This window comes from Colius striatus, chromosome 2, assembly GCF_028858725.1.
Source record: "Colius striatus isolate bColStr4 chromosome 2, bColStr4.1.hap1, whole genome shotgun sequence".
Classification (NCBI taxonomy): Eukaryota; Metazoa; Chordata; class Aves; order Coliiformes; family Coliidae; genus Colius; species Colius striatus.
In genome coordinates, this window is record NC_084760.1 from 69,872,126 (window position 1) to 69,887,681 (window position 15,556).

At 37.6% G+C, this 15,556-nt stretch overlaps 1 protein-coding gene across 5 annotated transcripts in view; it reads right to left on the minus strand.

Moving 5' to 3' along the window:
• Positions 1–1,873: 1,873 nt before the first annotated feature.
• LYST (lysosomal trafficking regulator) overlaps positions 1,874–15,556 on the minus strand; it is an 85,342-nt gene continuing 71,659 nt past the window's right edge. For all 5 annotated transcript variants that reach the window (XM_061991030.1, XM_061991032.1, XM_061991031.1 and 2 more), the window contains 9 exons: positions 14,550–14,780; positions 13,703–13,892; positions 12,686–12,822; positions 11,863–11,961; positions 8,349–8,488; positions 7,977–8,074; positions 5,546–5,702; positions 5,277–5,348; positions 1,874–3,964 (listed from right to left, as the gene is read on the minus strand). In XM_061991030.1, coding sequence (XP_061847014.1) covers positions 3,826–3,964; positions 5,277–5,348; positions 5,546–5,702; positions 7,977–8,074; positions 8,349–8,488; positions 11,863–11,961; positions 12,686–12,822; positions 13,703–13,892; positions 14,550–14,780 — 1,263 coding nt within the window. In that variant the 3' untranslated portion in view covers positions 1,874–3,825. The remainder of the gene's footprint in view (positions 3,965–5,276; positions 5,349–5,545; positions 5,703–7,976; positions 8,075–8,348; positions 8,489–11,862; positions 11,962–12,685; positions 12,823–13,702; positions 13,893–14,549; positions 14,781–15,556) is intronic.

A 15,556-nucleotide genomic window follows, 5' to 3' on the forward strand; every position in this document is an offset into this window, starting at 1 on the left:
CATGCTCTTAGAGCACCTGCCAGGCGGTTCAAATAATCAGATAGTGGTCACTGATTTACATAATACTTTTACAACTGGATTCTATCAATTTTAGTTTAAAATCTAAACTATGATGGGAAAAATGTCTCTTTTAAAATACATTTTAATCATCTATTATATAGACATGATTGCTTTTTGATCTGAAAACTTCTATGATCTCCTGCAACCAGAAGTTTCCGACTAAAGCTGGCCTGCAGGCTTTGACTGCAATACCTGTAACAGCTAGCATGAATTTTTGTTCCTTAAATCTACATAAACTAGCCTCTAATGAGGCTTATATGGGCTTTATTCGATTGCCTATATCCATAATCCAGAGAATCTGTACTTTTATTTTTTTTCCTGGGAGCATGAGCTCAAAGCTGTAAACAGTGAGCAGGCTCATGTTTGCACTCAACTACTTGCTGCTGAGTAGCCCAGGACAGTTAAAGAGTCTAATCAGATTAGTCACATAAAAGCAACCTATCCAAATTGTACAATACTATACATCTTATTACAGAAATCCAGATGCAAAACCAGTGCAGCAATGGCAAGTAAATCTCTATAGAGAGGCCAATGGTCAGTAGTTTTTAACTTGCTACAGTGGGAGAAAGGTGTTGTATGTACCTCTAGAAGTTTAACTAATATTCCAGTGGATATTTGTCAAGGCAGGCAGAGCCACAAAGAGTATTTGTTTTATGCTTTTTGGAAGAGAGCAGTTGCATAGGGGAATGACTTCTGTTTGCATATGCAACAAGAAATAAAATAATCCAATACAGCTTTAAAAAAAACAAAGCACGAAGAAAATAAAAAGGCTATTGGCATCAAAACAGGTCATATTTCCCTCCACTGCTCTCTCGTGTTCTCACCATACAATGCATAGTAAATCCTGCAATCACAGTAAATCAAGAAATCCTGGAAGGCAGCAGGCTCTTGCTCAGTGTGAAGGAACTCTTTCAACTTTCTCCAATGACAAGTGTGGTCTAAATGCAAAGATGACGCTTAAAACTGATGTTTCAGAGTAAAAGCCGAAAGGTGTTTTTATTTCCTAACAGAACCTCATTTTTCCCCTGCAGAAAATTTGTTTTATCATGTTTAATTAAGTTCACAGATAACAGTTCTCTGCTGCTTTTCTTTTGTTTCTCCTGTTCATTGTCATGGGTTTGCCCAAAATGGATCTCTAAACCTGAGATCAAGGTACTCTTTTTTAGCAATAGATTGGAGAGTCCTTGTCTTCTCCCCACCATGACCAAGTGTCTGGCATTTGCCTCCCCTTCCTTCTCTCATCACCTATCTCCACAGTCAGAATACCACGATCTGGGTTTAACACAGAACCCTGCAAGTGATAAGAGAGTCAGGCCTTGCCATATGAACCTCTCCCAAATCCTGGCTTCCAACAGGAAAAGCCTTGCATCCTCTGCCACATGTCTCCCTGAGATCTCAGTCTCCCAGTTTCTACCCAGCCCCTTTCCTCCTTCCCTCAGGGAACCCACAGAGCAATTGCTTTTCTAGCTTTCTGGAATGTCTCTGCTTTGAGAACCATCATTGCAGTCACACATCCTATGGGAAGGAAAGGCATGTGTACCCATGTGCAAACTGATGCCTCAGAGTTCCCACTGCTAGGCTTGCACCTGCTTCACCTCTCCCATACAGTCTGACAGACCTGTACAGATGTAGTCCATAAACAGAACTTCCCCATTCCATGCTTTTTCTTTTTTTTTTTTTCAAACCACAAAAGACACAAGAACCAGAGGAAACTGATCTGGAGCAAGGTGTGCATAAGATCTCTAAAAGGCAAAACGAAGCCAAAATCATGTTTCTAATACAATCTCAAAAGATTTGGTACAAAGATCTGTTTATTTACCTAGCAATGTGACAATGTATATACAAAGACAGTGTGGAATGGGACATCTACAGGAAATTTCAGTATATCATGCACAGATACTATTGCAATGTTATTTTAATAGTTCCAGAATGTTAAGCTGAATAAATATTCTTTGCTTCAAAAAATCGTTTTTACTTTTACATAAAAATATATATAATATTGCACTCTTTACAAGGCCAGCAATTTTGCATATTGATTGGTAACAAGTAGAATTCTACTTTATAAAAATAAGCCTTTATGAACAACACCCCAGCCCAGGGAGCACAAAAGCACCCCAAACCCACAATATTTGTATTTTTCTCTTAAATAAAGCACATCACTTTGACAGGAGCCAGGAAGCTTCTCAGTTTGTATTTGGACCTTACATTAACATTTAAACAGTGAAAAACATGACTAAAGCCATCCCATACAACGCTGCTACAATAGACACAGCTTAAAATTCAATTCATACAGTGTGTAGCCACCTTCTTAACTGAATCCAAGATCAGCCTTTGTATCACAGGTCATGAGAATATTCCTTTTGTTTGAAAAGTTTTTCAATCGTCAAATTGCAAGACTTTATGAAGGCTGTCGGGAACTTTTAAAAGGAAGAGAAAGATTTCTTGTGTGTATGTCATCTTTCCCGCAACTTCATAATTACCTATACAGTGCTTTGAAGGTAGATGAACCTTAAACATGAGAAGATACAGCAGTTCATCTGTATGGCAATAGAGAAACATGTCAACAATGAAAAAGCAAAGCAATTTAAAAGAAAAATGTAACTGTATCAGACTTGCGTAGCATTCTTGGTTTACCATTCACATGACTAATAGGTACTCATTCATGGTGTCAGGTTTAGAGGTCTTCAAATCCATCAACTGAAATGTTAATTTTTTATCTGGCCTAAGAAGTAGCCTTTCATAAAAGAGGCTTATTTCTTCCTCCCTCAAAAAATAGCACCTAGGAATAAATAACATATTTGCACAGTGTACCTGCGTAAACTCCTCCAAATCATCTGATGCCTATGAACATTGAATCTAACTGCCTGAATAATCAAACATTTTACAGTTTATTTAACTTCAGTGACACACTAGAATAGGAGCACATCTGTGCTTTCTTTAGCATCTTTTTGTAGAGCTCTGGAAGATAAGCTGTGTGTGTATATGTGTATTCTGCCATGGAATTGTCAATAGCTATCTGTTACAAAGTTAAAGAGTTAAGACTACATTAAGAAACAAAACCAAAACACGATCTAACTGTTGTTTCATGATATCATGAGGTGTTTCTTGATCACTAAAGACAAATATTTTATTTTTGCCTGTTCTAGAAACTATTACACTAACAGAAAATATGGCAAAAATTACAAACAAAGATACCAGAAATTCAATTTTTAGCATTACAATACCATAAGATGGTGCAAAAAGCACCTACTAAGTTCTTTGCTTCTCAATAAAGCAATTTTAAGTGGTTTTGGATTTTTAAGTTTTGGGTTGCTTCTCCCAGAGCTAACTATTCCACACTTAATGAACCAGATATACATATGCTGACATTTCAATAGATATCCACAGATCTTTACACTGCTACTTTACAACATAGGAGCGGCATAAACATTATCAATCAATTTCAAATACTTCTTCCCAATAAGTGACTTAAAAAGAAATACTACCATGTTTTCAATTGCAGCATTTTGACTTGTATGTTAGGAGCATTTCTGAGTCACTTGGCTGATACTGGAATGTGTGACGAGAGCTTCCTGGTGATCTAGAGATGCTTCAAGTTTGTGCATGCACGTACACAATTTTACAACCACCTTAGACTGCTTTTCAGAAATCTATTCAGTCATTCTAGAGACATTCAAACTACAAAATATAGTTAAATAAGAGATTCTGTAATCTATTTTTGATTTAAAGTGCATCAGAGACATGAGTTAGCAGCAAAAATAGTTATCACCCAGCTGCGTAGCTGCTAAGGAATGAATAGAACATCGGTAACTTCAAGCGTTGCTGGTCCTTGCGACACCAAGCTATAACGTTTCCATCACTATTAGCTGTGAACAAGTGATGACCATCACAGGAAAATGTAAGGCTGAAAAACAAGACAACAATCTGTTTTTATATCAGATTCAGCCATTTAAGATGCCAGAAAACATTAAAATCCCACAGGAGTAGAGCCAACAAAGATCAGCTCTCAGGGGAGACCCAGTGAGTACAATAGCATAGGAATGTATTTGCATATACCTGCTTATTCATTGCTGTAACAAAACAGACTGAACTACAGTTTTGGCCAGCAATTCAACATGCCACACAGTTTAGTACTACTTTGCAGTGTCAGCTGCAGCACCTTACACTCTCCTTATGCTGCCCCTTCTACTTGTGAAAGGGAAACTTTTCAGCAATAGAACTCAGTGGCCTCTGAACTTGCTTGCTGACAATGGCAGAAACTAAATCCGTCAGATTTCATGGCACAGCCCAGAACTTCTGTTCAGCCAGGCATTGCTTGACCTATGACAGTAGTAAAGCTCTTCAGTCATGCCACAGGTAATATTAGAGATCATGAAGGTCAGCATCCATTTTCTGTCTCATTTAATCAGGAAACTTGAAATTATTTGACAGCTACTAAATCACGATCAACAAGCTTTGAGAAATACGCTTAAAGTTGGTAACAAAGACAACTGCAATCAGACAATGTTTTCCATTTGTAAAAAAATGTTGATTAGTAGTTTGGGTTAAAAATCGTATTTCTACAATAGTCAAAACAATTTTTAAGACTGGTTTGTTGCCACTGGGAATATCAAAACCTCAATCCTTTCACTGTGTTCTGAAAACACTTTGGCACGAGAATAATTCTGCTTATATAAATCAAAAGGACTCCAGAGAATTACAGAAGCACTCCAAAGTGGCAGCTTTTAGGGTCCTCTGAGGTTCCTTTATTCTTTTTTCCATCGCTTCCCTCCAGTATTAGGAAAAAAAATGGTCAGGGAAAAATGCAGTGTTTCCATTTATTTCTGAGGGAAAAGCTGAGTCTAACAAAGTTAAGGTTTTAGTTGGTTAGGATTTTTTTTTGTTTGTGTTGTTTATTTTAAACAGAATCTGGGGGAAAATACTAAACTTAGAAATAAGATGACTAGTTATTGTTCAGTTCTCAAGGGAATCCTGGTAATTTCTGTGCCATCAGCAGAATTTAGTTGTTATTGTCACTACAAATACAGTACACTTGTGCTCATATTGCTTTGCTGAATAATTAGTAGGATTGCATTGCTCTTTCTAGACATGGGGGCTTACCTTCTGATCTCATGTAAAATCCACATTCACCTCTCAAAGATATTTTGCTGTGGTTCCCAGTCCCCCATCCCTCCCCAAAGAATTATCCACTTATTGTATACTTAAGATCTTTTTACCTTACAATAGGTTTGGCTGACTTTGAAAAAGTTATTTCTCTAACCGGCTTCAAGTCCCACGTACTCCAGAGTCTGAAAGAAAGAGTCAGTTTTCTTTGCATTCAATGTAACAAATATTTCATTGATAAAACATAACCTATTTAGCAACTGCTAAGATTGGAAGCTCATAATAGCTTGTCTACCTTCTCCAAAACCAAATATCAGAATGTTTGCCTACATGCCCTCAATCTGTGAGACTAATTCATAATGCATAAATTTCAAATGCTTACCTTACAACTCCATTTTCAAGCCCCCCTGCAATCACATTGACAGACACTCCTTCAGGCTGATTCGAGAAAGCAACAGAGCAAATACTTTCCCTGCAGTGTACATGTCCCACGAGATCGCCATTAACTGTCCAAAGTCTCAAATCACTACCCCCTCCAACTGCAACAGAACATAGCGTGAGAGTATTAAAAAAAAAAAATACATCTAGACTGCAGATACATTTATGCAACAGAATCTTTAATGGTAAAGAATTCAACTTCTTGAAGGATCAGAAGATTTAACTGACTCCAAGTGATATTTGCTGCATAAAACAATCATCTCTTCCCTCCTTTTGTGACAGGGAAAATGCAAAACACCAAGACATTGCAGTTATTCAGAAGACACCACTTCAAACTTATAGACTATTGTACTTAAAAAACACTACATTTACTTTTAATGGCCAATTTTTGTGTACTATCAGGGAAACAGTCATATTATCTACTTTAAAAAGCTAGTTCTTGTACCCTGGCTTTCATTTTAAACAAGCACAGTTACCTTACCTGGTGTGCTGGAGAAGAGACTTCCCTGCATCCTATGGAGAGGACTGGGGAAGCTGAGATTTGTTTGCATTTCATTAAAGACCCTGTGCCAGTAGCAGTGACTATGGCCAGAGGAGGCTGTGTCCTGTGTGAGGGATCCCATATTCACAGAAGCTGTAACTGTGGGGAGGAACCCATGCCAAAGCAGCTCATTAAAATTATGGCCAGAAGAGGCCCTGTCCTATGGGAGGGACCCTGTATCTGCAGAAGCTGCAACTGTGGGGAAGAATCCATGGCCAGAGATATTCACTAAGGACTGTGTCCTGTGTGAGGGACCCTGTATCAGCAGAAGCCGCAGCTGCTGGAAAGAACTCACACCAGAGAAGATCATTAAGGACTGTGTCCCGTGGGAGAGACCCTGCTTTGGAGCAGGGGAAGAACGCCAGGAGTTGTCCTCTGAGAAGAAAGAAGTGGCAGAGCCCATCTGTGAGAGACTGACCACATCCCCCATTCCCTGCTCCCCTGAGCTGTTGAGAAGGGAGGAGGCAGAGATACGGGGAGCAGTGAGCTGGGCCTGGGAAGAAAGGAGGGATAAAGGAGGGAGATCTTGAAGTGCTGGGTGTAATCTTCTCATCATCCTACTCCCTTTTTGCTTTTGTTCTGTTTCTTGCAGGTAGTAGAATAAACTTTCCTACTTTCCTCTAAGTCAAGTACCGGAGTCTGTTTTACCTGGAACCATAATTGGCAGCGAGCCCTCCCTGCCCTTGTCTCAATCCACAACATCCTTGGTTATCTTTTTTTCTCCCACTTCGCTCAGGCCTCTGCCATCCTAACGAGGGTGGGGATGAATAGGGGACACCAAGTGAGAGACTGTTGTGGTGCTTCATTGCTGGCTGGGCAAAATCACGACAGTTTAAAACCTAAACATTACATTTCTGAAACTACCTTTATAATTTCCCCTTGTCATTTAATATTATAGGCTGTGGTATTTTGCTTTCTTCTCTCCCACTAGATTTGGAACAGTATTAGTTTCAGTTCAGTCTATGGAGAACTACAGTAAGAAAAGGTGGCTAAAAGATACTTCAATGAGACGCCTATCTTACTTAAGGCAAAAAAGAAAGAAAATTGTCCCAAATCAAGAACTAGGTCAATAACTGTCTTCTAACAACATGGATAAACAAAGTTAAGTTCTCTTCCCTTTTATCCCACATTTCTTTGAAACCATGCAACAATATTCTGCCATTTAGATGGTGCCTATTCCCCTGGTCTCAAATTAAAGAACACAAGGGCATCCTTATAGACAGCAAAATGGTGTGAGGACTCTCATTTGGCTTTGCTTTACTCAGACAATCTTATAGCACATAATCAGTCTTCAAGTCAATGAGCATCCCAGTTTGAGACACACAAAGCCCCACTGCTCAAATAGGTCTTCATGTTCTTGACCAGAAATAGTACTACATGGAAAACAAGATAGCACAAAAACCTGCTTTAAAGTAAGATGAGGGACAATCTATATTTGCTTCTGAGTACATGGAAAAATTTGAAGTGACTGAGTGAATAACAAAAATTCTGTTTCTCTCTAATATGGTGTCTTCCCCTGAAGAACTGTACCTTTGACAACAAATGTCTTAAAATGAAAGCACACAGTTTGACAGAATTTAGGTCTCCCAGGAACTTGTGGAAATTTCAAGTGTTTTCATAAAGAGATCAAGCTGTTAGCTTTTATATATCTACATTTTACTCAAATACCTGCCTACCCATTTCTGGAGAAATGTTTATGTTACTATGTGCGTGCTCTTATTTGACCGAATGCATCCTCAGATGATTAACACACAGAGAGTAATTAGTTTAACAGCAAGTCTCATGATTTGTTTGGTCTGAAAGTCAAAATAGCTCTCTCGACTGCCAAATATACCTGAATCACAAACTGTTGCAATATCACCAGTTGTTTCGCTAGCTGAAACCGCAGTCACAGGACTCTTGTGCCCAGACAGACTCTGGACATAGCACAACCTGAAGAAAAAGAGAACAAGCCTAAAGTTCAGGCTCAAACACAAATAAAGGTTCTTTAAGGAAAATATTTGAGAGTTATATTCATTTCAATCAACATTTTGCTTGATTACAGTATTTTTCATATTCATTCTAGAATTTCAGCACTCTTCACTGAGAAAAAACAGTAAGGGTTTGACTTCACATTAATATATGCACAGAACAAAATTCCAACAGAACAGTATGCACAGAACAAAAGTTGGAACATAGTTAAAGTAAAGCCATTGGAAAAAGTTACCTGTTCAAATCCCATATGATGCAGGTTCCATCTTTGCTAACACTTATCATTATACTGTATGGTTTGCATACAAACAAGCTTGTTATTTCTGCTGTGTGACCATACAGATGGACCTGTGACTCCATTTCTATCTCTGAAGGCTGAAAAACAGCAAGATAAAACATGAAGTCTCACAAAAATTATATTGATGTCTTTTTTTCTAAAAAGGGTAAGACTAGGGATAAACTTAGCCTTTACATGCCAGTGTTTCCCATTGCTTTCAATGTCATTAGTTCAGCAACACTGTTGATGCTATATATGATAAGCCATACGTACCATTAATGGTCAACTTTCTGCTCACACTTCTTTAGTCTGAGCAAGCATTTTGATGTGGTCTAATGAATCAAATGAAGAACTATTGTTCTTCTGTCTGTTACACACCTTAATCTGCTCATTTGTTTTCCACAAGACTGCTATTTCCACATGACAGCAAAATGAGAGTCCTCAATATTTTAGCATCTAGAGGCAGCACTTGGAAACACAGAAGGAAAACGCAGCTCAGCAGTTATCACTCTGCATACAGCAAATTACTGCAAATTCCTCAAGTTGGTGCCAAGTCCTTCTGTGATACCAAGTTGGAAAAGTATGCAGGAAATCAAGTTTAAATAGAGAAACTGCTAGACAAAAATCAAAGCAGCAAATTTAACATCAAGTAACATATGTTATTCAAGTTACATCATTTGAAATGATTTAGACTTCTTGAAAACTGGCTAAGCTGAAGGAGCTGCTTAATCAGAATACTAATGCTTTAATTAGCACAATGTGATGTATAGAGGGAACGTTTTTCCGTTTGTTTCCTCATTTGTGCTATGGCACATTGTCTGCATTTTTGTATGAAGGTACAAGGTGCAGGTCTACAAAAAGCTTGAAAGTAGAAACAAAAAAGTAGAAAAATCTCTACTCATTTGAGCTCAACTCATTTGCAGAAAACTCACACATCTTTCTGCACTAAAAGAGACAGTATAATCTGTGTCAGTATACTTTTTGACCTGCAATTTTGCTCTTGCTACTGCGCATCTCATCTGAGTATTAGGTCGTCATTTTCAGAACACTGCGGTATCTCACATATGCAGTTCTTTAATCCTTGCTCAGTTTTAAGAAAAACACCAACACTTTTTTCCAGAACAGCAAGAATCAAGACTTGTGATTTTATGAACAACACCTGATTTTGATAATCCTTTTACTGTGCTTCTCCTGTGCTTGCCGTTGAGTGGCATTTCAACATTTTAACTGAAAGCAGGATTCATCTTTAGCAGCTTCTGTCTACAGCACTAATAACTATAGCTTATTGATTCTTCATTGGGTTATTGTAATATTGTGATGAGACAGGCTGGAATTTCAGAACCAACTGAATTACGGTCTAATCAGTTATTAAATAATTACCTCATACCTGAAATACTATCCCCTTTTTACTTCCCACTTGCTTTTAAATGTCAGCTAGTAAATCAGTATCTAGATGTGGAAAAACATGCAGGTATATATCTACCTTGAAACAGCAGCTCCTTTCTGTTGGTTAACCCCAAATTATTGCCTATGCCACTTGAGTGGAGTATCTAAATGACTACTGCCCAGTTTCACTCAGATCATTAAAGTCCTCTCTTTCTGTTTGCACGACAACTCTAATAGTCAGCAAGTGAAGGCTGGAGTAATCTGGAGTAATTTGTACAATGAGAAACCTTCAGGTAAGGTTTTCACAAAGATATGACATTGACAAGACAGATCATGGTTTCAAAGCAGTACTTCATCTTTTTGACCATCTTAAAGGCTAGCAAATACAGAGTATCTTAAGCACAACATGGAAGTATTTGTGAATTCTGACAGCATGCCCTTTAATTCCCATATCCAATTAACAAAATTATATCTGTTTTATGCCTATGCACTGAATTTCTATGCATGTGAAACAGGGCAATATATTCGTGTTTCAAGTACTGCATTATAACAGACTGTTAACTTTATCACCAAATAGCTGACAAGCATACAGAACAGATGCTGAGAGGTACATTTTTATTCCCTGCAGCTTTAACTTGGGTAACCAACTCCAACAGCAGGAGCTACAAACTGGCACAAGATCAGTGTTGAGAAATTCAGCAAAGATGCTCTCAGAGACAACATCTGTGCAGCTGAGCAAAAATCACTTGTTTCTGGGAAATGCAGAAAACTTAAGGATCATAACCCCACTACTAGAGTTTCCCTTTAATATTACAGAAAGCAAGTACATGGAATTTTTATTTTAGTACTTCAAAATATGTTTACTGGAGTAAAAAAATCTTAGTACAGGTTATTTGCAAGTTCACTATTCTGGTGTGCAGTTAAGTGTCTGACTTAAGATCCACCTGACTGAAGCTTGTAGGCTTCAAGCTCTGATTCATATTTTTAAGCTCAAAGTGCTACTAAGCTCAGGAAGTCCAAGTAGCAGATCACCAGAAACTGGAAGCAAGCCAAAGAAGAAATCACTGCCTGCTTGTGCTCTTCCCAGTCGAAGTATCTGTTGTTCGCCACTTGAAAACAGGAAACTGTGTAGGCATAGCAGATTATACCAAGGTTCCCTCTAGCCCATGCTAACAGTGATTCAAGAGCACCAAGAAGTACAGTACTACAGGTGTGTTTGCCAGTACCCGTATCTGCACCAAGTTAAATTTGAGAAATCAGTTTAGTTTATTTGTTGCTACAGATAGCTCTGTAGTCATACCTAAAATGACCCATTAAGAAGCTGGCAACTCTTTGTTAAAACTACAAAGAAACATAACACTGGATGAAGTCAGACAGAAGCTCAGAAGCAGTCTGAACCAGATAAATTTTCAGTTCTATTTATGCTCCCATACCATGCTTATTACCACATAGTATCAGGACTATTTCTTCTATCTCAGTATCTTCCACTAATATATAACTAATGCAAGTTACTTTTCTCCTTTCCCTCCTCAGTTTTTCCACTTGAGGAATATGACCAAGTGAAGAAGTTAAATGGTTGATGCATACACTGAGATTTAGTGGTTAATGTATATACTGTGATATTTCACCATGGGTCTCTAGTATACGTGTCTTCTGCATTTGAAATGTTTATTTTGGAGAAACACATTCCACAGATTTGAAAGGCTCTGTCTGTCACAGAAAAAGTTACTCCATATTGGAGGGACCTTCATTGTGACAGAGAGCTTAAATTCCAAGCCCTAGCCCAAATATTGTTAGAGCTGTATGTGTAATCAGTTATGCACCCAGATGTTGAGAACTGACTAAAGGCTAGCAGTACATGAACAACAGCTTAAGAAAAACCTACAAATAAACATGTTGAGATAAATCTGTTTAACAATATCAAAGAGAATCCTTCAAAAAATAAATACTAAACAAGTACTTGATCTTTTTATCAACTGTCCTGAATATAATATATTGCCTTTTCATCTTTACCTGTTTAATAAAAAGACTGTAACAGTGAACACAACTAAATATTTGAATATAAGTCCTATCCAACAGAACTTACCGTATTGCTCATGAATCTGTTCATATATGCTGTGATGACACCAGATTTACTACCTGTGAACAGCTGACAACTGTCTGGCACCCAAGCACAACTTGTTACCTTGGAAAGACAAAGCAAAGCCAGAAAAATATTAGAAGCAAAACTATTCTAATTGCTGTTTTCATTAAGCATTTGGTCAAATAGATTATTTTTTTGTTATCCTAAAAAAAAGCCATATGAAATACCTAAGCTAAAGAAATTCAAGAGTTGAAAATATAGGTGCTCAAAGTCATACCTGTTATTAATTCAGAAACAAAGTAAAGAAGGAAATCCTGTGTAGCCCAGAATCCACAGCTAAAGAGCTGTGAACTACTACAGACTTCTAGATCTACAGCCACGTCATCAGTCAAAATCTGTTTGGTAGAACCTCACCAACCACTGGAACATAACAAATTATGCCGTGTTCCCTAACAATCTTTTTCAGAGGAATCCTAAATTATAATGGGGTTCTGTGTCTAATGTGAGACACTTTTTTTTCCCTGTATTCCTTTATCTTGGCCCAAAACTTCAGCTTTTTTAGGTTCACAGCAATATACCACAGAAGGGAAAAGCTACAAAAATCAAGTGCATTTAAAAGGGATCTTTACCTAGTACAGAAACAAGATACTCTGGAGCAACGAGGCACACATTCCAAAGGAGAATCAAACATATTGAAACTGTTTGTGTCTGAATGTTCATCTCCAAGAAAAAAATGAAAGCAAGAGTACCTACTGCCAAGTCAGGCTACCACTTAAACTAACAATATTAAATTGAAGACCAAGAGACTGATGTTAATTTTTTTTACCTGATGGAACTGTGAACTTTGTATAAAATTTACTGGAGGCTCATTTTGCTTGCTTTTCAGCCGTAAGATGTTATCGGCATATCCCCAGCTCAAGATAGCTGACCACTGAATATCAGTACTGTGCATGCTTCTCACACCTGAAGGCATATAATACTGTCACATATGCAACCAAAGATCACTTCAATAGTCAACAGCAAAAATCTCAAGTCTATATTTTACCACAAGCTAGTACATAAAACCCCCAAAGTTTCAAAATAAGGTATTTTCTATTAGGCTATGGTTTAATCTGCAGTGTGGTAACAGATTTTAGAAACGATGTAAACCAAAGACAGTGTGTTCCAAAGGCAGTTTGTAATGTGGACAAAACTTTTTTAAAAAATGATGCACCCATTGGAAAGGGAAAAATAGGAAAGAGGCTGACAATACTTCCCAGATAGAGAAATTGCTGTTTGTAACTTGAAGTAGAATGTTTTTGTTGACTAAATATGAAGTCATTTAGAAAACCTGCATTACTACCTTACAAAGAAAACAGGAGACTATAAGAACCTATCTTTACATCAACACCAATTCCCCTGAGTTCATTTGTAAGCAGAAGATCCTTCACCTCTGCTTTTTACTGATAACTTTCCTCATTCTCTGTCTTTAAAACCAGTCCTTTGATTCTCCTTTCTATTGTCACATGTTCTTTTTACCTATTCTTCAGTTCTTCTTGGACTGAATCTTCTGACAAGTTCTAAAGTTAAATCCTCATGCTTCAGTCTCTAATGACAAGTATCAACTCAATTACGGGATGCCTCTATGTACCCTTGAAAGTTACAAGTAAAATTCACCCCACAGGAAAGATACCACACATGTGGAAACTGTTACTGGATTAAAAAAAATCAAGAATAATCAATCTGGCAAAAGTGATTAAGTTTGGGAAGTTTGCTGAAGAATAATAGTAGTGTTAGATTAAAAATATTTTACAGCTCATTTTCACATGTGTTGTACATGTTTAAAATATGCACAACTTCATACCTTGTTCCTTGCTATATATCATCAGAAGACAAAACTTGTGGGACAAACCACAGATAGCTTTAGTTGGTAAAGCCTGGAGAGCGCCAAACCTTTCTCCATGTGGTTGGCTAAAGCAGACAACAGGATCTGGAGCACTTGGGGAACCAACATATTCTCCCCACTTCAAGCCTTTTATCCATGGTAATGGACTCTTAAAACAAGCACAAATAAGCTTCAAATTAAAAGGTGGTAAAAAGTTTTCAAAAGAGTATTATTTCATTTGTAAAGAAGAATCATTTACACCACAGCCCCGTGAGCAATCACATGGTAAAGACCAATTCAGTATTCCGAAAATCCTAGAAAGTATCATCAGCTAAACTCTTAGCTTTAGGGAGTCATCCCACTTCTTTAAGGGCCGAGGTAGACAGCTTGTAGTTCAGGTAGTTTAGTGAAAAACATCAGTCTCCTTAAATGCAAGTATTCAGCTTCTCACTGGACTTTAGGGAAGTGTCTGAAGTGAGGAAAGTTGAACTACTACAAACAATTAACAAGTTGAGGATGGAAGTAAGCACAGCGTGTGTTTACCTATTACAGGTTTGCACAGAGATCCCAGAATTCATCATTTAAAGTATAAACTGCTTTAAGTGAAATACTTTCTGATACCTATTTGCTATAATCAAGATAAATTCAGATCTTAGTTTGACAACATATATCACAAATGCATAAAAACAATATCACTTTACTAACTGTATTTTCATTACAGTATAATATAAATAGTAAGTTGCAGTTTTAGGAAGGAAACTGTGAACATGAGGGTACAATAATAACACATGAATGTTAAACTCTCTTGCAAATCAAAATGACATACTGGATATATTATTTCTTTAGTGTGTTCTCTGGTTTCTCTGAAAGCAAACTGCACTAGTAACCCCATGGCAGCAGGAAGTTCTCCTTCCATGATAAGCCTGGATCCAGGTCTGCTAACATGTGCTGCATGGAACAGCTGGCGAGGTGTTTGTCCATACGTTTTTATCATTGTTTCAAGGGCTCTTCTCTGAACAGGATCCTCAACAGCAGAAACATCCATCCCAAAATAGGTCTAAAAAGGACAAAAAAAAAAAAGGAAGGGCAAGAATGAGCTTGTCTACTTTGTCTTTGGGATTTCTCAGCACATGTGCATGAATTTAAAGGCAGATTGTTCAGTTATTTGGTTAAGACTTAGACTAGAACCCATCACACAATGGCTGCGTTGACCAGAGAGCCATTGAGAGCAGTAATCTTATCATTACTTCTTTCTTAGAGAAAACTACCACTAAAATTTATCATGTGAGTAACTTCTACATGCATTTCAGAAATTTCTGTCAGAAGTTTTCATAGTAGACCTTTACTAATCTGTGCAAAACCAGAAGGGTTGCTGATGATAAACAGGAAAGTATCTGTAAAAGGTAAGTTTTCTTTACCTCTATTTATTAAAACTCTGGTTTGGGGTAGGGAGAGAGAAAAACATTTGTATTTCTGGAGAGTGTAAATTCTTTCCTTTCTCTACTTGTCTTTTTCATGCCTTCCTAATTACATACCACATACTTTTCCTCTGTCATACTGACAAAGGCCTTGACTTTTCACTTTAAAAAACAATGAATACTCATGAACTTAATATTTGAAGTTTAAGGTAGCAGCTAAAGCAACACTTAGGCACGAAAAGGAAGGAAAGCATTTGGATAGCTTCTTGAAAAAAGTCACCACTGCGAAACACTACTGTTTTGTTAGCTCTTACAGCTAACAGAGTGAACTTTAAACCCATGGAACACATTTAAATGTATCTGAACCCAGGGCTATCTGGCTAAGCAAACCTCGTGATAGTGAGGACTGGAGCTA